Source organism: Kogia breviceps, chromosome 12 (assembly GCF_026419965.1).
Source record: "Kogia breviceps isolate mKogBre1 chromosome 12, mKogBre1 haplotype 1, whole genome shotgun sequence".
In the NCBI taxonomy this organism is placed as follows: Eukaryota; Metazoa; Chordata; class Mammalia; order Artiodactyla; family Physeteridae; genus Kogia; species Kogia breviceps.
The window spans coordinates 72,107,811-72,133,700 of record NC_081321.1 but is presented as its reverse complement, the minus strand read 5'-3'; the positions used below and the strand labels follow the sequence as shown (position 1 = coordinate 72,133,700).

General features: G+C 35.5%; 2 protein-coding genes across 2 annotated transcripts in view; both read left to right on the top strand.

Annotated features, from left to right (window-relative positions):
* The window catches only part of CEP290 (centrosomal protein 290), a 98,970-nt gene that overhangs the window by 69,313 nt on the left and 3,767 nt on the right, over nt 1-25,890 (top strand). The window contains exons 39-52 of the mRNA XM_067009839.1: nt 514-651; nt 2,569-2,790; nt 3,139-3,261; nt 7,133-7,278; nt 7,621-7,776; nt 10,354-10,477; nt 14,680-14,814; nt 16,400-16,486; nt 17,169-17,333; nt 17,861-17,983; nt 19,649-19,821; nt 22,808-22,949; nt 24,103-24,176; nt 24,739-24,833. Coding sequence (XP_066865940.1) covers nt 514-651; nt 2,569-2,790; nt 3,139-3,261; nt 7,133-7,278; nt 7,621-7,776; nt 10,354-10,477; nt 14,680-14,814; nt 16,400-16,486; nt 17,169-17,333; nt 17,861-17,983; nt 19,649-19,821; nt 22,808-22,949; nt 24,103-24,176; nt 24,739-24,833 — 1,903 coding nt within the window. The remainder of the gene's footprint in view (nt 1-513; nt 652-2,568; nt 2,791-3,138; nt 3,262-7,132; nt 7,279-7,620; nt 7,777-10,353; nt 10,478-14,679; nt 14,815-16,399; nt 16,487-17,168; nt 17,334-17,860; nt 17,984-19,648; nt 19,822-22,807; nt 22,950-24,102; nt 24,177-24,738; nt 24,834-25,890) is intronic.
* LOC136792314 (uncharacterized) lies at nt 10,622-11,682 on the top strand. Its single transcript, XM_067010312.1, has 2 exons — nt 10,622-10,660; nt 10,951-11,682. Exons 1-2 carry the CDS (start codon nt 10,622-10,624, stop codon nt 11,581-11,583), a joined length of 672 nt encoding a protein of 223 aa, XP_066866413.1. The 3' UTR covers nt 11,584-11,682.

The window sequence follows — 25,890 nt, the reverse complement described above, 5'->3', positions numbered from 1 at the left end:
CAGTGGATTAACAGATTTATTAGTTTTTTTATTTATCTCAGATTTTTATATACTTAACTGTTTTAGAAGGTGCTGCTGTTTTTCTATGCTAGCTCATGAAATTTATCGGCCAATTTTAAGTCTTCTAATCTTGTAACTTTCCTTGTCTACTTAAATTCAATTAATTTCACATGGAAGTATGTACTAAGAGTAATTTAAATAAATATTTCAACTTGGAAGTTTGAAAACAAAACATGCCTGGGTTTTGTAGTACAGATTGCTTGATTTGATGCTGGGTTCTCACAATTATTATTGTCAAGATTTTGAATTCTCACACTCAGTTTGGAGAGAATTGAGTTCACTTACTACAGGAAATTCATTTGAAAAAGTTGGGTTGTTAGTTTGTGAATTCTGTTTGATTAAACGCATGGTATTTTAGGAAAACAGTTTAAAGTAATAAAGCTTATGTATATTTTGTATTGCTTATATAAAATACCAATTTTTCAAAAAAATTATGTATGTTGTAACTTTTAGGCCCTTAGTCGGGCACTTTTGGAACTTCGGGCAGAAATGACAGCAGCAGCTGAAGAACGTATTATTTCCACGACTTCTCAGAAAGAGGCAAATCTCAATGTTCAACAGATTGTGGATCGACATACTAAAGAGCTAAAGGTGAGTATCAACATGTGCGTTAATATAACAGAATTCCTCCTAATTCCCATTGGAAGAGAATCCACTTGGATATATAGTAATTTTAATAATGAATAGGGAATTTATTCTAATGAATTATTGGTGGATATACACATGTCCACACACTTGGGTTTATTTTTAATAAATTTATTTATTTATTTTTGGCTGCTTGGGTTTTTGTTGCTGCGTGCAGGCTTTCTCTAGTTGCAGTGAGCGGGGGCCACTCTTCGTTGCAGTGCGCAGACTTCTCATTGCGGTGGCTTCTCTTGTTGTGGAGCATAGACTCTAGGCGCGAGGGCTTCAGTAGTTGTGGCGCACGGGCTTAGTTGCTCTGTGGCATGTGCAGTCTTCCCAGACCAGGGATTGAACCTGTGTCCCCTGCATTGGCAGGCGGATTCTTAACCACTGCGCCACCAGGGAAGTCCTACACACAGTTTTGAACACTAAGCATCTTTATTGTACTCACTGAATATCATCTTGGGGATTAGCAAAGGATAGGCCATTATAAGCTATTTCTCCTAAGAATTAAATTAAAGAAACATTTTTCTTAGGATTTTAAAGTCTATATTGATAAGTGAGATAGGTGTACAGATTCCTTTGTTTTGTTTTATTTCTTTTGCCTTTTCAGAATTTTCCGTTTAGTTTTTGCTAAGTTCATAATATGAGTTAGTTAGCTTTCCCTTTTTAGCCCCTGAAATAGTTTTTGGAAATCATGTGGTCCTTGACATTTAATCTACAGAGCTGCCTAACTTTAAAGCCTTTTTTTGAAGTTATTTATTATTTTTTGACAATGTATTTTATTATTTTCTTACCCAATTGTTAAGTTTGGTACTGTATAAAATTTTTTCTCCGAAACATTTACATTTAATGATGATTTTCAAATTTCTTTGCATAAAGTTTCATATAGTATATTTTGAGTAAAATGAAAAATCTACTTTGTATATGTTTTATTTTGTTTGTAATTTTTATTTGCTCTTGGTTTATTTGTATATACCCTTTGTCACCATTAAACCGTATACCCTTCATTGCCGTTAAACCATGTAAGGACTGGATTTTAGTCAGATTTTTAAAATCTGTTGTGCCTATCAAGATTATTAGCATAGTTGACAGTAAAAATCCATTCAGTGATAAATTTATAAATAGGTATAGCCCTTTGATGATGTCTTCTTCAGTACCTTTCTCTTTGCCTGAAATTTCTTCTCTGAATTCTTTACATTCTTCCAGTCATTTTTCTTGAAGCCTTTTTTGACTCTCCAGGAGAGTTTGTTTTTCTTATAATTGCGCTATAATACTACTAGTTTCCTATTAGTGCTATTGGTAATCCCTTTTGGCCTGTAATATTTATTCAACAAAACATATAATAAGTACCAGTATTCCCATCAATGTTACTATATGGGACAGCTAAGAACTCCTTTCTAGTGGCTTATATATACTGTCTAGTATTGTGAGCTACCCTTTTGTGTCTTGTCTTTACAAAGTAGATTAGAAACTACTTAAAGAGATTTTGTTTTATATTACTCCTATACTTCAGTGTTCAAAAAAGAAATTGCTGTGTACGTTGATATGTACTTGTTTTTCTAATGAATTAATTCAGCCATAATGAAACATTTGCTTATTTGATAAAATTTTAGTTCTAGGGTGTTTGTTAAAGATGAATTACTTTAGACTGCTTCTTCATGTTTTTTTTTTTTCCTCCTCAAAGTAGACTTGGTTCATTTGAAATAAAGCTAGAAAAATTTATGTAGTTTGTGGTGTTTTTTTTGCATGTATGTGCTTAAAAATTTAGACTAAACTTTCTTCTTAGTAAGTACTAATGGTGTACTTTCTCTATTATTGTTGCTTTTATCATTGATACTTGCTGAAGATTCATGAATTAAACCTTTCTTTACCTTGTATTAGTCACAAGTTGAAGATTTATGCGAAAAAAATTTAAAACTTAAAGAAGCTCTTAAAACAAGTAAAAACAGAGAGAACTCACTAACTGATAATTTGAGTGACTTAACCAGTGAACTACAAAAAAAACAAAAAGCCTATAATAAAATGCTTAGAGAGAAAGATGGAACTGATCAAGAGAATGATGAACTGAAAAGGCAAATTAAAAGATTAACCAGTGGATTACAGGTAATTTTATATTTAGTTGTGCTAATGTTTTGATTTATAATGTACAGTTAGTAGTTTATTCCCACTTTTTAATTCTGTCTATAATATTTGCTGAAACTAGCTTTCAAATCACTTTGATTAATGTAGTTGCTAATTCTCTCAGTGACCTTTACTGTATTTGTAGTTTTAGGTTAGCATATCTTATTAAAATACAGAAGTAGCTGCCATGTTATTCTGAAATATCAATAGTGTCATTTAGAAAGCATGGTTAGCTGTAGTCTCAGAAGTTTCTACAACTGGAGTATTTATTATGTATTTTGTTTGATACCTTTTTATTTGTAAAATGTAAAAATACATCTTATTTTTCAGGGCAAAGCTCTGACAGATAACAAACAAAGTTTAATTGAAGAACTCCAAAAGAAAATTAAAAAGCTAGAAAGCCAACTGGAAAAAAAGGTGGATGAGGTAGAAATAAAACCTATGAAAGAAAAGGTACGTGAAGAAATGTACTGATATGTTTAAGGTAGTGATAGACTTAGTTAAATATGTAATTGAAGAACAGATAATTCATTGATCTGAGGACCTGATACATATACTATAAGTGGTGCTGGATAACATAGAGAAGTTTAAGACAAGTTTCTGTCCTTTAGGAATTTACAGGTCTACTTGAAGAGACACCAATAATGTAACTCTTCTTCAGAAATTACTATATCATCTTCCTGATGTTACAGTACATCCCAAATCCCTTCATACCATACATATCCAGCTGTATTTATCACTTATCTCAATGTAATTGTTTATATAGACCTTTGGGAAAGAAAGGTGGGCATTTTTATTCTGCTATCTTGACCCAAATGTGTCCTTTTTAATCCTTCAATTGACTGGACTATTATTTCAGGGTAAACAAAGTGACTTGGAGTATATTCAATATTTGCAGTAATAATCAATAACCAACCCACTCATAAATTGATTCTGTAATGTGAGAAAAATAGCTTAAAATTTTCTTACAAGTTAACTAGTAAACTATTTTGTAATAAAAATTACTGATAGACATAACCCAAGGAAAAACTAAAACTGGCTAAAATCCACATAATTAAATATGTTATAAATAATAAACTGGAGACTTAAGATATAAGTAGCATTGAAAATATCAAAAGTGACCTTGGAAATATTGGGGTTAGTAGTTATGTTTGTCCCTGAAGAAAATCTCAGAGGAGGAGCCATAGTTAGGAAGAGTTTTTATTGTAACATTTACCCAGAAAATATTCATATCTATAAGATAGTTTCAATAACATGAAAGAAAATTAAGTATCTTTAATGACACTGAATAGAAAATAGGTAATGGGATTAAAATGTTTTAGCAGGGTATATTCTAGAAAAACATTTTCCTTATGAAAATTTATCATCGTCAGTATAATTTTGACCTAAATGTTTGTATTTATGTACATGGAACCACAGCATACTTGTCAGAAGCTTTGCTGGTGAAAACTGCAAGATCAAAATGTCCTTACTCTTCAGGATTGCTTTCTTTGCTTCCTCCCTACTTGGTCATAAGTCTAATCCTTGGGTACTAGTTCCTAACCTGATCCCTATCAGAATACCTCAGTAGCCTTGTGACTTTACCTGAACCTCTAACTTCTGTGTTTCAGTTTATTTCTCCTTAAAATAGAAATAATGCTATTTGTAATTCCAACTTCTCAAGATTATTTTGACATGAAATGAAATAATATATGAAAGTCTTTGTAAGTCATCAAGTCTATACCAGGGTATGATATTAGAAAAAGAATGAGAACACAGAGAGCTACAATAATATTACAATCTATATTCAGGAATCTGATGAGAATATTCTTTCAGATTCCACAGCACTGGTCATTTCTAATTTATAATTTTTTTTTTTACTCAAAAATGGTTTCATATTGAAATTTCAACACCTTTTTCTCTGTAAACAATGTTTGAGGGGCTTCCCTGGTTGCGCAGTGGTTAAAGAATCCGCCTGCCAATGCAGGAGACATGGGTTCGAGCCCTGGCCCGGGAAGATCCCACATGCCACGGAGCAACTAAGCCTGTGTGCCACAACTACTGAGCCTGCGCTCTAGAGCCTGTGTGCCACAACTACTGAAACCTGCACACCTAGAGCCCGTGCTCTGCAACAAGAGAAGCCACCACAATGAGAAGCCCACACAGTGCAATGAAGAGTAGCCCCCGCTCGCCACAACTAGAGAAAGCCCACGCACAGCGACGAAGACCCAATGCAGCCAAAAATAAATAAATTAATTTAAAAATTAATTTATTAATTTTAAAAAGAAACAATTTTTGAGGCCTATCTATATAAGATAACAAAACCCACCTCCAGTCCTTGCATTCCTGTGTTTCTTACGCTTCTCTGCTTGTCTCTGTAGCATTTATTACTATCTGACATACTAGAAATTTACTTATCCATGTGTTCATCTTTTGGACTGTTAACTTTGATGGCAGGAACTTTGCCGGTTTTGTTTATTTTTGTATCCTCAGCCACAGGAACAGTCCCGGTCGCATAGTAGATGTTCAGTATTCGTTGGATGAATGAAAATTTTAAAATGCAATAACATTATCCTGAAATTTATGATAAGAAGCTATTGGTACAGAAAATACAAAGAGAACTTGTCGTCCTCTCTTCTCCTCTTTTCTCCCCCAGTCTAGATCAGACCCTTGGTGACATTTGCCTTTGTTGTTTTTCTGTTTATTTTTAAATTACTTTAGTCTTGTTTCCCTACTTCATTCCTACTTCAGAAAATAATATCAGATGGGATAGAACTGCCCAATCTCTACAGAGTACACCATGCTGCAGAATTGTTTACATATACCTTTTGCCCTCAACTAATACTTAAATTTCCGGAAATACGCAAAATTCCTTGTATGTATTTTAGAAAAAAAAGTTAGTAACTATCAAACACTTACTGAAGTTTTATACATTTTTTTAAAGGATACATGTTAGCTGAACTAGATAAATAAGATTAAAAATTGGCCAGTATGGGAGAAGATCATTTTGATAGGGCTACTTATCTTAGTTGGGTATTTGACTTTAAACTTTGACTTTTAATCCTTTCAGCCCCAACATTCTCTTTTATAGTAAATACAGTGTTTCATAATGTCCCCTTTACTATTCCAAATGAAATTTTTAGTTAATATAAGCTACCTATGTGCATAATTTCAAAATTTCACCGTAAATGCCCTAAATGAAATATGAAGGAGAAACGTAAAAGGAAAATAATTTATAAAAATAATAAACATTAATATATTTTTCATAATTCCCAATGTAAATGCTTCATAGAAAACATAATGAAGTAGTCATGTGCTTCCACCTTTAGGAAACATAGATGTGAATTCAGAGCTACAAATGCAGACTAATACAAATGTGGTCTGTTGGCTCCCCACATGTCACAAAGGCATTGCCATTTGTTAATTTGATTTCCAAAATGGTAAACAGTTGTTTCCGTAGTTCTCAGCAAAATGACATCTGTAGTCTTTACTTTTATAAGGCTGCTGTATTTCTAGAAAATTCAGTACATAGTAAAACCATTAAAAAATTGCTTGGTGGAAAGGACATAAATTCTTAGCTCAGACAATTGTGAACAGAATTTTTAACTATATAAATGTTCAGTAGGACACTTGATATTTCTTCAGTACATGGGACTGTTCTGCATTACATAGACTTTCCTTGGACACCTTATCTCAATTATAACAAACCACAACACCTAGCCCTGAAGTGTCCTAGTTCCTTCCCCCTTTTTTTAGAGCACTTATCACCAGCTAACATACTTCAAAAATTTTTTTTTCTTGTTTTTTGTCTATATTTTGCTCCCTTCCCCTAATCCAGCCTAATCCAACCAACATAAACTAGACTGTAATACCCATGAAGATAAGCCTTTTTTGTCTGGTTTATTCATTGTTTCTATTCCTAGTACTTAGAGTAGTACCTGGTGCATGATTCACACTAAGTAAATATCTGTTGAATAAGAGAAATAATGTGCATTGAAGATTTGAAGGAGTTGTGATACTAGGAGATTGCTATGGGCTGACAAGATCAGGTTGGTAATTTATACATATACATTCTTTGTTGGAAGTTTACTTTAGTCATCATCCATTTGTATTAGACTCCTTTAGGAGTGTTGGCATTAGTCCAGTGTAGAATATAGAATCTTAGACTGAAGGGCATTTTTGCTTACAGCTTGGCAGGCCTAAAGATTCTAGAAGTGACATAGCAAAATGAACTGTTTACATATTCTTCAGGAAGTATTGGTTTACCATTGTTCTAGTAAATTGTAATTGATCAGTCTAAAAAACGACATTGGTAATTTTCTTCCTCCTTTGTTATTATTTACAGAGTGCCAGAGAAGAAGTAATTAGGTGGGAAGAAGGTAAAAAATGGCAAACCAAAATAGAGGGAATTCGGAACAGGTTAAAAGAGAAAGAGGGGGAAGTCTGTACTCTAACAAAACAATTGAATACTTTGAAGGATCTTTTTGCCAAGTGAGTTTAAATTTAATGTAAACCTAATTAATTATGTATAGTCTTTAATTGACCTGTAAGTTATATAGTTTTGTGTACTTGATGATATGAAAAATTTTTTAGTTTTAATTATCATTTATTATCTATAGTTCACTTTTTATTTTCTTTAAAATGTGTATTAAATATGCTTTAACAATTTGTAAGTGTAGTGTCCTATAATTTTGAAATAAGTTAGCTCATAGCAAATACAGAATGATCCAATTTTTGTATATTGGCCTTACAGTAAGGAAGCTGCAATTTAATAAATTGAACAAGCCAAACAGTGAATGGTATATTTTCATGATTCTGTATTAAATCCCACAGAGCTGATAAAGAGAAACTTACTTTGCAGAGGAAACTAAAAACAACTGGCATGACTGTTGATCATGTTATGGAAGTGCGAGCATTGGAGTCAGAAAAAGAGTTAGAAGAATTAAAAAAGAGAAATCTTGACCTAGAAAATGACATATCATATATGAGGTAAGCTAATACATGGAAATGTAGGAACTGATATAATAAATGTGTGTCATCTTAAGCTTGGGTTCTGTTGATTCTTTTCCTGTGTGAGTTGAGATATTCCTGCTTCTTTTTATGCCACATAAATATGTATTATATTCTTGAACTTTTGAATATTATATTCTGTGACTCTGGATCTTGGTTAAATTGTATGGAAAATGCAGATATATTTTTGTTTTAGCAAGTCTGGATAGGTTCAGGCCCTATGTGCTAACCTGCGTTATGTGGGCTATGGTTCCGGTATCATTTTCAAAGCTTTTACAATGCTCTTTGGCTCTGTTCTGCCTATGCAACTCCCTGTTGACAGTCTGGTATGTGGGCTGTCTTCTATTCAGTTCTCAGAGTCTTTAATATTCTGATTAGGATTAGATCCATACGTTCATGCTCAGGGGTGAGCCCAGAAGTTCATAAACAACTTTATAAGGTTCCTTTCTTGAGCTCCTTTCCTTCTGTGATCTCCCTGATACATTTGGTTTCTCTCGGGCTACCCTTTTTGGTACTTCGAACCAAATCTGTTTCCCTGCTGCGCCCTGCACTTCAGCTGTTGTGCTCTTGTCTGCAGCGAAGCCAGCAGCAGGAGGGCAGAAAGGGGACGTGGCGGAGGGGGAGGGGCACTACTTTGCCTTCCCACCTTATTAATTACAGCTTTACCAATTGGAGAAGAAGATTCCTCTCCCTAAAAATTTTGGCTCCTGTGAGTTCCCATTGCAGCCTCTGCCACCACTGCCTTGGGATTGCCTGAGGGTTGGGACATGAGAGAATGCATAGAAGAGAAAAATAAGAGGGATTTTTGCACTGTCTGTGAGAATTGTTAAGCACCCTTTCTCCTTACTGGAGCTAGAACTTGAAGCCTTGCCTGGCGCTCTCTCCCTCTGTGCTGACGCTCATCTTCAGGTTTCAAGCTGTGTTGTATTCAGGTCAGGAAATACTAGAGGAAAGGAAAAGGTAAATCTACCACCTGTTTGCTGATATTTCAGTTTCTCGTGTTTTGTCCCAATCTGTAAAATATTTACTTTTCAAGGTCCTTGTGAGCTTTCAACCTACGTTCCATCTCATTTCCTTCTAAGTCATTGTTTCTTAAATTCTTCAGAATTTTCCTTGATGGAGAAGAACAAAATGATTGCAACATTTTTCTTTGTTTTGACATCTATTTTTAGCTACTGTCTGGTCCTAGCCTCCCTGTTTTTCTTAGTCTAAACATGTTCAGAATAAAACCAAATCCTTTTACTCTCCTTTGCAGTTTTCGCAAGGATCAAAATATTTTAGTTTTGAAACCTTCTATTACTTTTAGATACTTAATAGCTTTTTTTTAAACATCTTTATTGGAGTATAATTGCTTTACAATGGTGTGTTAGTTTCTGCTTTACAACAAAGTGAATCAGTTATACATATACACATGTTCCCATATCTCTTCCCTCTTGCGTCTCCCTCCCTCCCAACCTCCCTTTCTACCCCTCTAGGTGGTCACAAAGCACTGAGCTGATCTCCCTGTGCTATGCGGCTGCTTCCTACTAGCTATCTATTTTACGTTTGGTAGTGTATATATGTCCATGCCACTCTCTCACTTTGTCACAGTTTACCCTTCCCCCTCCCCATATCCTCAAGTCCATGCTCTAGTAGGTCTGTATCTTTATTCCCGTCTTGTCCCTAGGTTCTTCATGACCTTTTTTTTTTTCCTTAGGTTCCATATATATGTGTTAGCATATTTGTTAGCATATTTGTTTTTCTCTTTCTGACTTACTTCACTCTGTATGACAGACTCTAGGTCCAACCACCTCACTACAAATAACTCAATTTCGTTAGTAGCTTCTTTTCTAAAATGAATCTGTGGAGGCTGAAGTAATTGGCGAAGACTTTATAAAAGAGATTGAACTTGTCTTCTCAGTTCAAATGTGAATTTCCGAATTTTATGAATCAGATCTAGATTTTAAAGGCAGAAAGGACATTCCGAGAAAACAGAACCCTAGCAGAGACATAGCGGCAGGAGTGAATCTTTCATGTGTGGGTAAGAGTGGATTTATTTGCCGAAGTAAGGGAAGAGTGCTGGACAATGTGCTGAACAGGTGTGCTTGTGCCAGATAGTGGAGGGCCTTGTAGGCCATGCAGGTGAGTAGTATAGACTGAAGAAATAGATTATTATCTGGCTCCACTAAGAACCTTATAAAATCCTTGACCATCTTGAGAAGCGCATGGATGTTATGAAATTATTATATAATGTTTTAAAAATAGTAGGTATTTTTATTCAGCTATTTTACACAATCCCCGAAATAGATGCATGTTCTTTACAAATATTAATGTATTTTTTTAAAAATCAGAATACCCTTTTAAACTCATAGTTTAAAGGAGGCCAGCCGTGAATCCTCTGTAGAGGATCAGTTTATAATATAGTCATGTTTTAATTTAATTTTTGTAAAGTTTTCAAGTTTTGTAGAATTTAAAAGAAATACAGTGTTAAAAATATTTTTTTCTATTTTTTAATACAATAAAACAGTAAAAAGTTGGAAGTTTGAACAGTAAAGAGTCTGTGATTGTTGTTCATAGGACCCATCAGGCTCTTCCTCGAGATTCTGTTATAGAAGATTTACGTTTACAAAATAAATACCTCCAAGAAAAACTTCATGCTTTAGAAAAACAGTTTTCAAAGGATGCATGTTCTAGGCCTTCAGTAAGTGCACATCTTTTCTTTTCATATTTTTTATTCTAAAGTTTAAAAGTGAAATCAACTTCTACCTTTATCTAGCTCAAAACAGTAGATCCTTCTCATTAATATTAATGCAATAAATCCAACTTTTATTTTTACTAGGTAGTGATGTATGTTAACTTCTGTAATCCTTTTTACATAATAATGGTAAACTTATGATCCTTATGCTTTGCATAAAATGTCATTACAAATGATTTCTGGAGATTTTTAAATGCAGTTATGAGTTTTGCTGTGACAAGAACATGTAGTTAGATAAAATAGGAAGGTATGTTATAACATTATTTCCATTCAAATATGATACATTTCTCATTTTTCTTTATAAAGTCTCATTAATGTAGAATTATTTGTTGTATCTTATTTTAAAACATTCATGTGTATATTTTTATTATTTTCTTTTCCTTTTCTTTTCCTGTTTCTTCTCTTTCGTCTGCTTCAAGCAGAATCTGTTATGTGACACAGCTACGCTTTCTCCTCTTGCTACCAGTGTTAATAAATACAGGCACAATATTTTTCACAAAAAGAACAATTTACACAGGAACCAAAAAAAACCCGTAACAGTACTCAGAATTAAAAATAGGAAAGGAATAGATGTTAGTGACAATTTATATCATCAGGTACCTAGGAATATTCTACAGTGTTACAGTAATGAAGAAAAACACAAAGCAGAAGATACTGTAGATCCTACTGAGTTAAATAAATCTGAGTCAAGACCAAATAATAAATCAAGTCCATTTAGGTCAACTAATGGTACCTTGACGGATTTTAACTCCAATTTTGAAAAGGAACCAGATCGTAAAGTTGAAAAAATTAATCAAGACTGTTGTGAAAATAATAAACAGGAATATAAAAACAAGGAAGAGAATGAGCTAGGAAAGAATGAGAAAGAAAAGGGACACATAGCTGAAGATGTGAGTCACAACAACCACATGGATCCAGAAGAATCTGCTGGGGAGGACTGTGGTTACGCCACAAGCGCTGCTGCAGTGAGGCAGTGTGCTGAGGAGGACGCACAGGCAAACTCTGAAACTGATGTGTCAGTCCAGCCAAGAAATGAAGCCTCCCAGGTTTGAGTACATGGCAGTCCTTTATTTCTCTCTTGGCTGAGTTTTCTCTTAGCAAGTGGTATACGTATATGGTGCAAATGGAAACAAATTGTGTAGGATTTGTAAAGAATATTAATTGTTAATAAACTTCTCCTTAAACCCTAATATTTGACTAGTTGCTACAAAAACGTAGTGGTTGTACATTTCCCGATTCATTTTCGTACTCACTGTTTTACAGTTGGTATTGGTATTACCATTAGTACTCACTGTTTTACCAAGTATTAGATTAGATAACAGAATAACAAAAATAAGGCACTTTAGATGAGTTCGTTTTGCCTTAGAAATTCCTATTTCAGCATGCTGTAAAATCTCACTGCAAGTAAAATTTCACTACAATGAATAATATCAGTAAAAATCTGTTATGATGCTGTGTAACATTCTAACATATATAGCAAGTTCCTTTGATGGTCTTTTTGCCTTGTATTGTAACAGATACTTTTTTATAATGAGAAAAGGAAGCTTACGTATTGCCTAGGTATAGTTTTCACCGTACTCTGCAGAGAATTATTTCTACTTTATGTGGGAAGCTTGGAGAATAAGTAACATTTCTAGTGATCAAGAAGATGCAGAACCAGGATTTAAATGGAGGTCTGATTCTACAGTTTATGAACTTTCTACATACACACTACTTTTGGTCAATTTATTCAACAGAATAAGAAGCTTGTTCCCAGTTGAAATCAAATAGCATTCATTCATTCATTCATTCATTCATTCCTTTCCACTTCAGATATTCCAGTCACCTAAGTCCTCATTCTCATTAAATCAGATATTTAAATTAAGAGAAAATGGATGAGAATGTCTTAATTCTTATTTCGTTTCCTTATCCAGGTACATAATGCTCCTTATTTTTCACTTGATAATAAGTAATTGAGAATTTGAGGCTTCCACTGTGTGTTATCACTAACTCTCATCCACTAAGAATTTGACTTTTGGCAGTGTATACCTTTTAACAGGATTCTTCTGCTATAGAACAATTTGGAAGTCCCCCCAAAATTGATTATACAAGAATTTTATTTGTTTTATTTTTATAAAAGTTTCATTAGAATTTATTTTCCAAAAATTTGGACAATCTCAACTAATACTTTTAGTTTTGTTTTCTGAGAATAGGAGGAAAAAATGATCCACATTCACTTACACAAAGAATTGCATCCATATTTTAATGAGGAGAACTGTTGAAAAAATTCAGCAGTTCATGTAATATCATCAGATAGAATTCTCTTCTGTGAATGAAATTTAGTATATTTTATATCTATCAGTTAGGGGTACTTATTATCATTTATTAAATAGCTATCATAGACTGAAGAGATGAAGTAAGGGGAGACAGAAGAGCTCAGGGATAGGGAACTATAGATTTCCATGTCTGAAGAGACCTTAAAAATCATCCTGTCTAGTGCCTTCATTCATTTTGCATCATAAGATGCAAAAACAGAGGACCTTGCAGGTGGCATGATTTGCCTAGTGTTAACCTTAATAGTAGTAGAATCAGAATGTATGCTTGGGTTATCTGACAGAGAATAAGTAGGAACATATTGCTATAGTTTACTGACACCATGAAATATGTCTGTCTTCTTTTTATTGCCACTATATATGTTCATATGCACACATATTCCCTCAAACAGTTAGGAATCAGGTAGATACATGCAGCGTTTCTGCCAGTGTTGTGTTGTATGCCCCCAAGTCAGAATCAAAGGTCAGCCCAGAATTTCTTTACATTTCTGTATCCTATTTTCTAATTTCTTTACTTTTACTGCATTTTACCTAAGAAAACTTTTTCTGTTTTTTGCTTTTTTTTTAACCTAATGGTGAATATGTCAGAATGTATTTAACCTACTGCTAATTAAAAAGATTACAGAGCCATGTATAATAAATGTATCTATAGAATATTATACTTTAATAATAATAAGTGTAATATATAAATATATTATATAATAATATGATAATCATAATGTCTGTGGAGTTATTGAGTTGATCGTCGATCAAGCCAATAGAGAATGGAATGGGGGAGAAAAAACTAAAGCTGTTCTGAGTGCTTTCACAAAATTATCTCATATAATGCTCTTAACAAGTTTATGAAGGTAAGGGGTATTCTACTCACTTTATAGGAAAAAGTAACCAAGCACAGATTTCTCATTCAAATAATCTATAGCTTAGAATGAGAACTGAAAATGAACATAAATAATAACCCAAGGTGGATTCATGCCAAAAGAAATGCAAATAAAGTGTTACTGGATTTCAGAGGAGGGAGTGATTACTTTAGCTCAAGGAATAATGAATAGCTTTCTAAATGAGGAGGAATTGAGGCACTTTTTGTAGGCTTGTAGATTTGTTTGCTAGGGCCACCATAACAAAACACCACGGAGTTGATGGCTTAAACAACAGAAATGTATTCTCTCACTTCTGAAAGCCGGAAGTCCAAAATCAAGGTATCGGCAGAGTTGATTGCTTCTTTAAGCCGTGGGGGAAGGATCTGTTCCAGGCCTCTCTCCTTGGCTCATAGATGGCTAGCTTCTCCCCATCTCTACAGTGTCTCCCTTCTATGTATGTCTGTATGTCCACATTTCCCTTTGGCATAAGGACATCAGACCTTGTTGGATTAAGGCCCACCCTAATGACCCTGTTTTAACTTAGTTATCTCTGAAAAGGCCCTATCCTCAAATAAGGTCATTCTGAGGTACTGAGAGTTAGGACTTCACATATGAATTTGGGGCTGGGTGGGGGTTGGGGCATGAGACAATCTGTAACAGGTAACAGTACTTTATTTTTGGACTGGAAAGACCACTACAAATTCTTTTAGTCATTATGAGCATATATGGAGGCATTATATGCGTGGACATTATTAAATCATACTGACTTTGCTTTCCATATTAATTACAGCAGACTGATTACCTTTTCTCATGTGAATTTGTTTGTTCGTTTATGGTTGTTTTCTCTAGAGCTCTCCAATTTTCTCATTCCTTTGAGGAAAAATGTTCCCTTTCAGCATAGTGTTCTCTTATCCAGTGTGTCTTACGTAGCTTTTATTTGTTACACCTTAAAAATATTCCTAACTTCATTTTCCTGAAGACTTCAGGAATAGAGTCAGATGATCATTATCAAAGAGAACAGGAGCTCCAGAGGGAAAACTTGAAGTTGTCATCTGAAAATATTGAATTAAAATTTCAGCTTGAGCAAGCAAATAAAGATTTGCCAAGATTAAAGGTAAATTTAATATTCTTTATTATAGTTAGGAAATCTAATGCCTTTTTCTCCCTACTTAATTGTTATGTTTACCATGTTAGCTTATGAAGAAGTCAGAAACTCATATTCATAAAATATCATGGTGGTGTTATACTTTCTACATTTGCTCATTTAACAGTTATTTGTTGAGGGCCTTTTTTGTGTCAGGTACTCTTCCAGGTGCTGGTAAACAGCAATCAAAAAAATTCTTGCACTTGTAGAGCTTACATTCCAGTAAGGGAAGGCTCATAATAGGTAAGCAAGTCAATATGTAGTATGTCAGCTGATGTTAAAGTGCTAAGAAGAAAAAGCCCAGTTAGTGTGAAGGGTGCGTGTGTGTGTGTGTGTGTGTGTGTGTTGCATAGGGGTATAGCTGACCCTTGAACTGTGAGGGTCCACTTATATGGGGATATTTTTCAGTAATAAATACTGCTGGACTACCTGATCCGTGGTTGGTTGAACCCATGGATGCAAAGGAACTGCAGATATAGAGGACCAACTATAAGTTATACTTCCACATTGTTCAAGGGTCAACTGAATATGGGATTGCTCTTTAAAATAGGGTAGTAAGGGGAGGCTTCCTTAATAAAGTGATATTTTAGCAGAGAGCTAGGGGACAGGTAAGGACGTAGGTCATACAGATACTAGAAAAAGAGTTCCAGGCAACAGAAATAGCAAGTTCAAATGTCATGTGTGTGGCAAGATGATGGTTGGTGTATTTAATTAACAGTTGTCACACTTTAAAATATTAGGCTAGGGCTTCCCTGGTGGTGCAGTGGTTGAGAATCCGCCTGCCGATGCAGGAGACACGGGTTCGTGCCCTGGTCCGGGAAGATCCCACATGCCGCGGAGCAACTAAGCCCGTGAGCCATGGCCGCTAGGCCTGTGCGTCCGGAGCCTGTGCTCCACAACGGGAGAGGCCACAACAGTGAGAGGCCCGCATACCGCAAAAAAAAAAAAAAAAAAAATATTAGGCTAGCTCTAAAAATATAAAGTCCTTAAAATATTTTAGGATAATTGTCTCTTTTAGAAATTTTACTTTATTTTGATGTTTATAATAAGTTTATTTTTGGTTTTCCAAATCTTATCCTATTTAAGGGAGTCCTTTGCTCTTGACTGACTGTTTCATTTGTGTTTTTTAACTTAGAATATCAGCAATCTGTTAATTCCACTGGTAATGGTATAATTAAGCTATATCCTGCTTCTCATTCTGATTTTTACACTTAGAACCAGTGTCAGAAGATCAGTTGTCTCTTTCTCTGTACTATATGGGTAAGGTTCTACATATGTAATCTATGGGAGAGTTGAAATCAGGAGTTCTAAACTCAAATTTATATTGTATACTAAGGCAGTAATGCAGGAAATATTTCTTGAAATTCATATACAAAATGCTGTTGTATTAATTCAGCACATGTCACGGTTCAAAATCCTCCTCATTGGTGTAAAGACCCACTTGTTTAATTCAGCTATACAGTTGAAGAGACTGATAGTTCAGATGAATTGTTTGCCTTTCCTTTTCCATGGTATAGCTATGTTAAATTGTTACATGTTTTCTTTAACCTTCTAGAATCAAGTAAGAGATTTGAAGGAAATGTGTGAATTTCTTAAGAAAGAAAAAGCAGAAGTAGAGAGGAAACTTGGCCAGGTTAGAGGGGTGAGTATGTGAGAGTATGCCATGTTTGTTCTGGCTTCAGAAGTGATAAGCTGGAAATGAAAAAACAAGTTTGGATGTGTCATAACGGTATTGATATGCCTTTACTAGTGCCTCTAGTTTCAATTTTATTCTGCTGCATCTATAATGTAAAACATCATTAAGCTTTCTCTCTGTTTCAAGTTAATGTATTTTATCATGTCTCATCTTACATGCTTTTTATTCCACTTGGACTCTATACCATCTCTTTTTTCATTGCATATCCCTCTACACCTTGAAAACATTTAACTTCCAGGAATCTTCCATCTGTTCACTGAGGTAACTACTAACTGCTCCTTGGTCTGATTCTAACATTTTCTAATTATTTTTTATGATATCCATGGCAGCTTCCTAGCTATAATGCTACTATACTAATGTTCTTTCCAGTATCAGGGTTTAAGCTGTTACTTATTAGCTGCATGACTTTAGGAATATCAAATTCTCTGAGTCTTGATTTTCTTATATGCAAAGTAAGGATAATTCCTCTTTCACAGGGTTATTATAACGAGTTGAAGTCATATAAGCCTTGGCTTCAAATGTTAGGAATCAACAATGAGTTTAATAATAAACCTCTTATATTCTTGGTACTTTATGTTATACTCTCTAAAATATTTGATTAAATAAAAAGTTAACATTTTTTTCCTAGTCTGGTAGAAGTGGAAAGACAATCCCAGAACTAGAAAAAACCATTGGTTTAATGAAAAAAGTAGTTGAAAAAGTCCAAAGGGAAAATGAACAGCTGAAAAAAGCATCAGGAATATTAACCAGTGAAAAAATGACTAAGATTGAAATGGAAAATGAAAAATTGAAGGTAATATTTTTAATGTGGTCATTTGTACAGAATGTTTTACTGATATAATTTTTATTAATTTTTAAGGACAATTTAAAATATAGTGTATAAAGTGGCTTTAACGGATGCAGTAGATATTTTACACATACAGAAAAAAAAACGTTGGAGACACAAGGCTAAGAGTAGTTAGAGTAGCACCACTTGGTCATCTTATTATTTCCAGACCATTGCTTCTCACTCTGGCAGCATAAAATAATTAACTGTATCTATTTTCAAAACTACAGCTGCCTAAGCCCCCAATCTTGAGACTGATCAGATTATTCTGGGATTGGTCCTACCATTGGTATTGTGATTCTTTTTTAAAGTCATCAGCTCATTCTAAGCCAAGATTGGGAACCTCTGCTCTAGATGACCAGTATTAAAGGGAAGAATTTATTCTAATTATATCAAATATGGTCTCTAAAACCACGTTAAACTCGGTTTTATGAGTTTACAAGATCATTGTTTATTTCCTTGTTTTGATAATGTAGAGTTTTTTTAATTACTAGACTGAATTAGAAAAACTCAAAGTTCATCTTGGACGCCAGTTGAGCATGCACTATGAATCCAAGACCAAAGGCACAGAGAAAATTGTTGCTGAAAATGAAAGGCTTCGTAAAGAACTTAAAAAAGTATGGCTTTCATTATTGACTATACTTATTTTTATGTTAATTAACTGCTACATTTTGGGAAAATGGAATGAAAAAGTTGATGAGAGTATCTACTCAGAGTAGGTATTAAGAGATTTAGGAATCGTATTGTTTTCTGTTTTGTTTTGTTTTATTTTTATTTACTTATTTATTTTTTAATTGGGGTATAGTTGCTTTACAATGTCATGTTAATTTCTGCTGTACAGTAAAGTGAAGCAGCTATATGTGTATATATATCCCCTCTTCTTTGGATTTCCTTCCCATTTAGGTCACCACAGAGCACTGAGTAGAGTTCCCTGTGCTATACAGCAGGTTCTCATTAGTTATCTATTTTATACATATTAGTGTATACATGTCAATCCCAATCTCCCAGTTCATCCAGGAATTGTGTTTTTATGCCCACCCACTATGAGGAACATTGAAAATAAAAAATTAATAAATTCAGAGGCAGTATAATGTAGAAGCCACATAGCCAGGATTCAATCCTAGCTTTAGTACTTCTTTTTTTAAAAATAAACTTACTTATTTTTACTTATTGATTATTTTTGGCTGTGTTCAGTCTTTGTTGCTGTGCATGGGCTTTCTCTAGTTGCAGCGAGTGGGGGCTATTCTTCATTGTGGTGGTGGGCTTCTCATTGTGGTGGCTTCTTGTTGCAGAGCACAGGTTCTAGAGTGCGCGGGCTTCAGTAGATGTGGCGCGTGGGCTCAGTAGTTGTGGCTCGTGGGCTCTAGAGCGCAGGCTCAGTAGTTGTGGCTCACGGGCTTAGTTGCTCTGCGGCATGTGGGATCTTCCCGGACCAGGGCTTGAACCCGTGTCTCCTGCATTGGCAGGCGGATTCTTAACCACTGTGCAACCAGGGAAGCCCGCTTTATTACTTCTTAACTGTGGAAACTAGGGGAATCTACTATTCCCTCTCCTTCTCTCAATTTCCTCATCTATAAAACTGGGAATATTGAGTATATCTATTTCACAGAGCTGCTACAGGGTTTAAATGAGTTAATATTTATGCACGTCTTAGAATAATGCTTGATGTGCAATAAAGAGTATATGAAACTATTTTGTTAAACAGTAAGATTCCTTTCTATTTAAGTGGCAAAATATATTCCTTGCCCCAGACAAATAGGTGTTGTTATTTATATGGATGATCCACTGAATAAATTGCAATAAATATTTTTAAACTAGTTACAGTGATATATGAATGTATTGTGAGGCCAGAGTGATACTGTGCTGTGAATGTGGATGTTTAATAGTGGAAATAATCTATGGTACTTATACATAGTTTATACTTACAGTTATGTCTCCCTGGTATTAAAAAGTCAAAACATCTTTTAAAAATCTAAAGACATAAACTATCCCATTTTCTCTATTACAGACAAACAAATATGACAAATTTAAAGTAACCACTAGAGTAAAATATTGTAAATGTATTTTTCTAACCTCATTTACATGATCTGTTCTAATTATTATTACCATATTGCTATTTTAGAGTAAAAGAAACATTGGATTTTTATTGGAATTTTAATCAGCATTTAGAACTCCAGGTTATTTTCTTTCTAGTTTGTAGTGATTGATAATTTTGAATATACTATATCCATGAGAACAGTATTACATTTTGGCATAATATACTAATTAGCTTTTAATGATAGGAAACTGAAGCTGCAGAAAAATTACGGATAGCTAAGAATAATTTGGAGATATTAAATGAGAAGATGACAGTTCAACTAGAAGAGACTGGTAAGAGATTACAGTTGGCAGAAAGTAGAGGTCCACAGCTTGAAGGTGCTGGCAGAAAGAGATGGAAATCAATTGTTGTTACAAGGTAGGAACAAACAGTTTAAAATCTGCACAGTTTAATGAGCTCTAATTCTGCCATTATTGTTTTTAAAGAATATGACAGTATCCTGATTCACCTAGTTCTTTCGTGAAGAACTGTTTGGTTGGTTGTTTTAACATGATCCTCACTTTTTCTTCCTTAAAATATTTAACTAATTGGGGTGTCGGCATGGGACAGAGGGGAGCTGGGGCTGGGCTAAGGGTGTTGGAGCTGGCTGGGCATCGCAAAGCTGCTGTCAGCCATGAGCCTGGACTGATGGTGCTCAGCTTCTCCTGGGTGCTGCTTTTCTCCAGCTACAACTGCACTTTTGGAGTTATGTTCTGGGCATCTTGCTCTTCAAATAGCCTCAACAGATGAATTCAGCAAATAGTTTTAGTGTCTTACTGGCCTCTGCTTTCTGGCACTTGATTTTGTCCCATCCCTTGAGCCTTTTCTGCAAGTATGTGTAATTCCTGCCTGTCAGATCAACTTTGTGGCTATGAAAGAGGTGATAGGAATTCGCTAGTAAACATTCATATGTTCATTGTCACTATCACCAGAGGTGGTTCATCATAACTCTGATGAGTCAGTAAAAGGCTTTGGTGTCATTCTCACTTCCAACGTTAAACAGCTGCTTCAAGGAGTATATGTAGAAGCCAGAGACCAGTGAGATCCTGCCCATGTCCTTTCCCAATAAAGTCATCCTGTATGAAGTGGTGTTCTTGACATCTACTGGCCCCATTTCAGAAGGCAAACACATCTTTATTTTACCATATTCCTAGAGTTCCTTCTGTCTGTGCATCTCAGTATCCCCTCGGATATCTGCCTGCTGTTTAGAATGGACTGGATGTGGATTGCCAGTCACCATCACTACAGCTGGGATGGGGATCTTAGCACTGTGAGGCTACAGCAGGTCCCATAGGGGGCCTCTTGCACTCACTTGCCCCGGTCAGGCAAGTCTAAGGAGAAAAGAGAAAGGTTTTGCAGGTAGATTAGAAGGCCCAGGTGGCCAGGCAGTCTTGGAGAAGGGTCCTTGCTTCCTGTCCCAACATCATACTGAGAGTACTGAGAATCTACTCTTCCCCCATAACTGTTTCTTAATTCTGTCAGAGGGCTAGTGTGAGGGCTAAATGAAATAATATGTGTGATAGTATAAAGGGGAGAAGGGGTCTTCTTTTGCCTGCTTGGACTCCAGAAGAGGCTCTCAACCAGCAACCGTATCAGTTGATTTCTTGGTGGTCCTCTATTTCCTTCTACGATCACACCTGGACTCAAAGAATTTTGAGTTGCTTCGAGATGTATTTATCCAGCAGGTATTTACTCAGTACCTGCTGCATGCCAGACTCTGCTTTATGTTAGATGTATTTCTAAAAGGCCTGCTTTGACTAGGTTCCTTCAGAGAGCCAGGTAGCTTCCAGGGCTTAGAAATACCTATTTCTCGCTATGCCCTTAAGTAAATTATAGTTCTTCTGTGAGTTTAAGTTTTCTTTAAGCTGTGGAAATGATAATCCCTGTCCTCTTCTTTTCTAAAAAAAGGGCTCTTTGAGGCTGCAGAAAAGATTATTAATGTGAAAAGGGTTTATAAAGTTTATAAATATTTGAAGGGGTGATGAGATTTAACCATAACTGAAGATGACTTTGCCCTTTAGATCACTTATGTGTTTTTCATCTGAGAACTGTACAGATAACAGCATAGAGTAGGCCTTCAGTAAGCACTTAAAAAAAAACTGAGTCCTAGTAGAATCCACTTGACAGAAGGCTAATTCTGATCTTTGGCCTCAAGCCTCCCTAAATCCACCAAAAGTCTGCAGATGGGATTAGACTCCCAGTTCGGTAAAGTGGTTTGGAGATAATCTTTTGGTACCCATTAACCATTATGCTCATGCTGAAATCTTCATAGTTGCTCTGTTATGTACTCAACAAACTAATAACATCTATTCCACATCCAGCTTTATAGTACTGAGTGCTGAGACAGGCTGGGGTGATGCAGGAGCTGTTTTAGATAGGGTGGTCAGAGAAGGCCTCTCTGACTGGGTGGCAGTTAGAGCTGGGAATTGAATGATGGAGTGAGCTTCAGCTATTTCACCACTTTGATAGCTTTTGTCAGGTTAAGAACGTTGCCTCTAATCTAGGTTCCTAAGGTTTATCACAATCTCTTTGATAATAATTGTATTATTTTGTTGTAATACTGAGATAATAATTTCCTTCCTTATCCTGTCTTTACCTGATTTTGTTGCCAAAGTGTTCCTTCTTTTCTTTTCTCTGGAAAAATTTGAATGTTATAAGTATTGTCTCCTTTAAGGTGGTATGATGGGTTTGTAAAACCATTTTGGCTCAGTGTTTTAGAAGTTTCTTTTGTAGTCTGGATTTTTTTTTTGAACTATTGATCATTTCTTGAAAATTTACAAATCTATTTAGATTTTTACAAGCTTCATCCCTCCCGCATCTTATGCCATTTTTCTTACCCCTGCTTTTACACATTCTTTTCCCTCTCCCAGCAGTGTTCTTTTGGTTTTGCTCTACCTGGATACCTCCTACGTGTGTGTGTGTGTCTGTGTGTGTGTGTGTGTGTGTGTGTGTGTGTGTGTGTGTGTGTATTAAATGCTTTAGTTTGTTATCTCTAAGTATATTCCTAAGAATATTCAATAGTACAGAATTTGATATTCTTATGAATTTAATTTCTATTTCTTTGTTTTGTGATTGAAAAAGGTATTGATTTTAATCTTTGACAGTGGTAAAATTCAGGCTCCATCCTTGTTATAACTTTGGGAAACATCTAAATCCTCTGTTTAATTGGCCTGTCTGTTAATTAGGGGTACTTATCCCTTGCTGTCACCTAATGCTAAGTAAATATGTAGGAAAAGATTTGACTAGAAGAAACAGTATAATAAGATATTCTTTATTTTTAGTGCAGTAACTTGAACTAGCTTTTAAATCAATGAGAGAAATTATTTTCCATGTCTACACCATTTTTTTTCCTTTATACTTTTAGAATGTATGAAACCAAGTTGAAAGAATTGGAAACTGATATTGCCAAAAAAACTAAAAGCCTTACTGATCTTAAACAGCTTGTAAGACAAGCAACAGAGAGGGAACAAAAAGTTAAGAAATACACGAAAGACCTTGAGCAACAGGCAAGTAATGTCATTTTTCTTTATGTGATAAAATAATGCATCATATTTCAAACCACCGCTTGGCATTGTCTTATGTAGGTAAAAATGAACTCTGGACTAATTCCTCTCCTACAAGGACCATCTAAGTGAATGGCCCCACCATTCACATATTTGTTTAAGTCAAAAACCATGGATCATAGACTCCTTTCTTTTCACTCATACCCCGTGTCTTTTTCATTAAATCCTGTCAGCTCTATTTCAGATGTATCCCAAATCTGATGATGTCTCAGCACCTCCAACACTGCCAGTCTAGTCTAAGCTATTCTCTTACACTTGAATAGCAGTAATTTCCTAACTGGTCTCCCTGCTTCTGCTCTTGCCTTGTTTCACCTTCTCTCTATCCCTGACCTATTTTCCACATAGTTGCCAAGTAATCCTTTTAAAGGTATAAAGCAAATCATAGCAGTCCCATCCTTAGTATCTTCCAGTGGTTCCCATTACCCCAGAACAAAATCCTAAAGTTCTTTTCATAGCCTGCAAAGACCTACATGGTATGGCATCTGGTTTCCTCTCTAGCCTCACCTTTACTTTCTCCAGCACTCATACATAGTGCTCTAGCCATGCTGACATTCTTTCAATCCTTGGGACAAACCAAACTCATTCAAGCTTCTGGGCCTTGCTTTTGTTTCCCTTGTTTAGAATACTGTTTACCCCAATATTCTCATAGCTCACTTCTGCACTTCATGTCTCTGCTTAAATGCAAGCTCCTCAGACCCTCCCAAACCTATACTACTTTCCATCACTCTGTCCTCTTACCCTAGGTTATTTTTCTTAATAGCCCTTCCCACCATCTTGAAGTGTTATCCAGTCACATCACATGCTCACTGTTTGTCTTCTCCCATAAAAATGTAAGGACCACAGGATCATGAAGGAAGGGATTTTGCTTAGTTTTTTCACTGCTGTATCCAGTGTGCCTAGGACAATGCCTGGCATGCAGTAAGTAGTTCCTCAATAAATAATTGTTGAATGAATAGTGAATAGATCACCATAGATGTATGATCATATGAACTTTTGAAAACTCAACTTTTAAAATTATGCTTCATTGAAAGTATCTTTATAAAACCTCGTATTTCCATGTCAAACTTCGTCTTCTAACTTTTCATTGTGCCCAAAGATTGAGATTCTCAAACATGTTCCTGAAGGTGATGAAACAGAGCAAGGCCTTCAATGGGAGCTTCAAGTTCTTAGGTATATTATTTGTTCATATGACTACTTTTTAAAAATTATTTTTTAATATAACCACGTTTGCTTTATCTAGAGAGTTAAGATTTTTCAACCTTGCTGGCTTATAGGTTTTTCAGCCTTATTTCATCCTTCTAATGCCAATCACTCTTTTATATAATGGATGCTAAAAAATAGGGTAAATCAGATCTTAATATATGTCAAGTTTGTAATTTAAACTTTCTTAATAGCATAGAAGATATTAAACCTTAGCTTCCAAAGGCAAATGTTAATTGAAATGAGGAAAAAAAATCTTCTAAGGCTCTGTGTAGCATACTTTTGTGAGGCTCCTCCCTGCAAGAGAAAAACTACTTTTGAAAATGACATCAGATCAGATTTTAAGAACATGAAGGATTTTGATCTCTGAGAATGGTAGCATTGCAGCAGGGAGAGTAAATGGACAAATGTTTACCTTTATAAATATCAGCAAGTTCTAAGCATTGTACATCACACAATTAAAGAAATGCTCATGTATTTTGTGGAGCAATGTCTGTTTGTCTTTTTTTAACACATTATCATTGTGTTCTAGATTAGCTAATAGTCAGCTGCAAAAAGAAAAAGAAGAATTAATCCATCAGATAGAAGTTAACAAAGACCAGAATGGACCTGAAAGCACCATACCTGGTAGTATATACATATATATATATATTTATTTATTTATTTATTTATTTATTTTGGTGTGTGTATGTGTGTGGTAAGCGGGCCTCTCACGGTTGGGGCCTCTCCTGTTGTGGAGCACAGGCTCTGGACGTACAGGCTCAGCGGCCATGGCTCACGGGCCTAACCGGGCCCAGCCACTCCGCGGCATGTAGGATCTTCCCGGACCAGGGCACGAACCCGTGTCCCCTGCATCGGCAGGTGGACTCTCAACCACCACGCCACCAGGGAAGCCCTAACCCAAGTTTTTGGATTAGGGTTTGCCTTTCTTGTTTGTTCACAGATTTCTGATAACTGTCTTCCTTTTATAAAATCAAATCCTTAAGTTTTTAAAGCTGTCTTCCATGAAACAATATTCTTGGGCTTCCCTGGTGGCGCAGTGGTTGAGAATCTGCCTGCTAATGCAGGGGACACGGGTTCAAGCCCTGGTCTGTGAAGATCCCACGTGCTGCGGAGCAACTGGGCCCGTGAGCCACAATTACTGAGCCTGCGCGTCTGGAGCCTGTGCTCCGCAACAAGAGAGGCCGCGATAGTGAGAGGCCCGTGTACCTCGATGAAGAGTGGCCCCCGCTTGCCACAACTAGAGCAAGCCCTCGCACAGAATCAAAGACCCAACACAGCCAAAAATAAATAATTAAAATTGCAACCTCCCTTTAAAAAAACAAAACAAAAAACCCCAATATTCCCATTGAGCCCTTTGAGTTGTCTGTAATATTGAGTAGCAAGTATTCAAGTGTCTTTCCTCCTTGTATTCCATCTGGATGTTATGGATTTAACCATGATACAATGCTAAGTAGTAAATATTAGGTCTGTTGCTTCCAGTTTCTCAGTACAGGCCCTTTTAAGCCCTTTGAACGTTTTCTTCTAAATGTTACTTTCATCTTGTTATTAATTTAAAAACTACATGTGTATAAGTAAACATTGCCTATATCCTTTCTTCCTTTTACAAAGTAAAAATGTCTATCCTTCTACCCTCTTCCATTTGCATTCAGAAGTGATTACTAATCATTCCCGTTCCTGTGTG

Bases quoted from the DNA above. Each gene is read 5' to 3' on its own strand.
- LOC136792314 (XM_067010312.1), top strand. From the start codon at position 10,622: ATGTATGTTAACTTCTGTAATCCTTTTTACATAATAATG. The intron at 10,661-10,950 runs GTAAACTTATGA...GTCTGCTTCAAG, and splicing joins ATCCTTTTTACATAATAATG to CAGAATCTGTTATGTGACAC.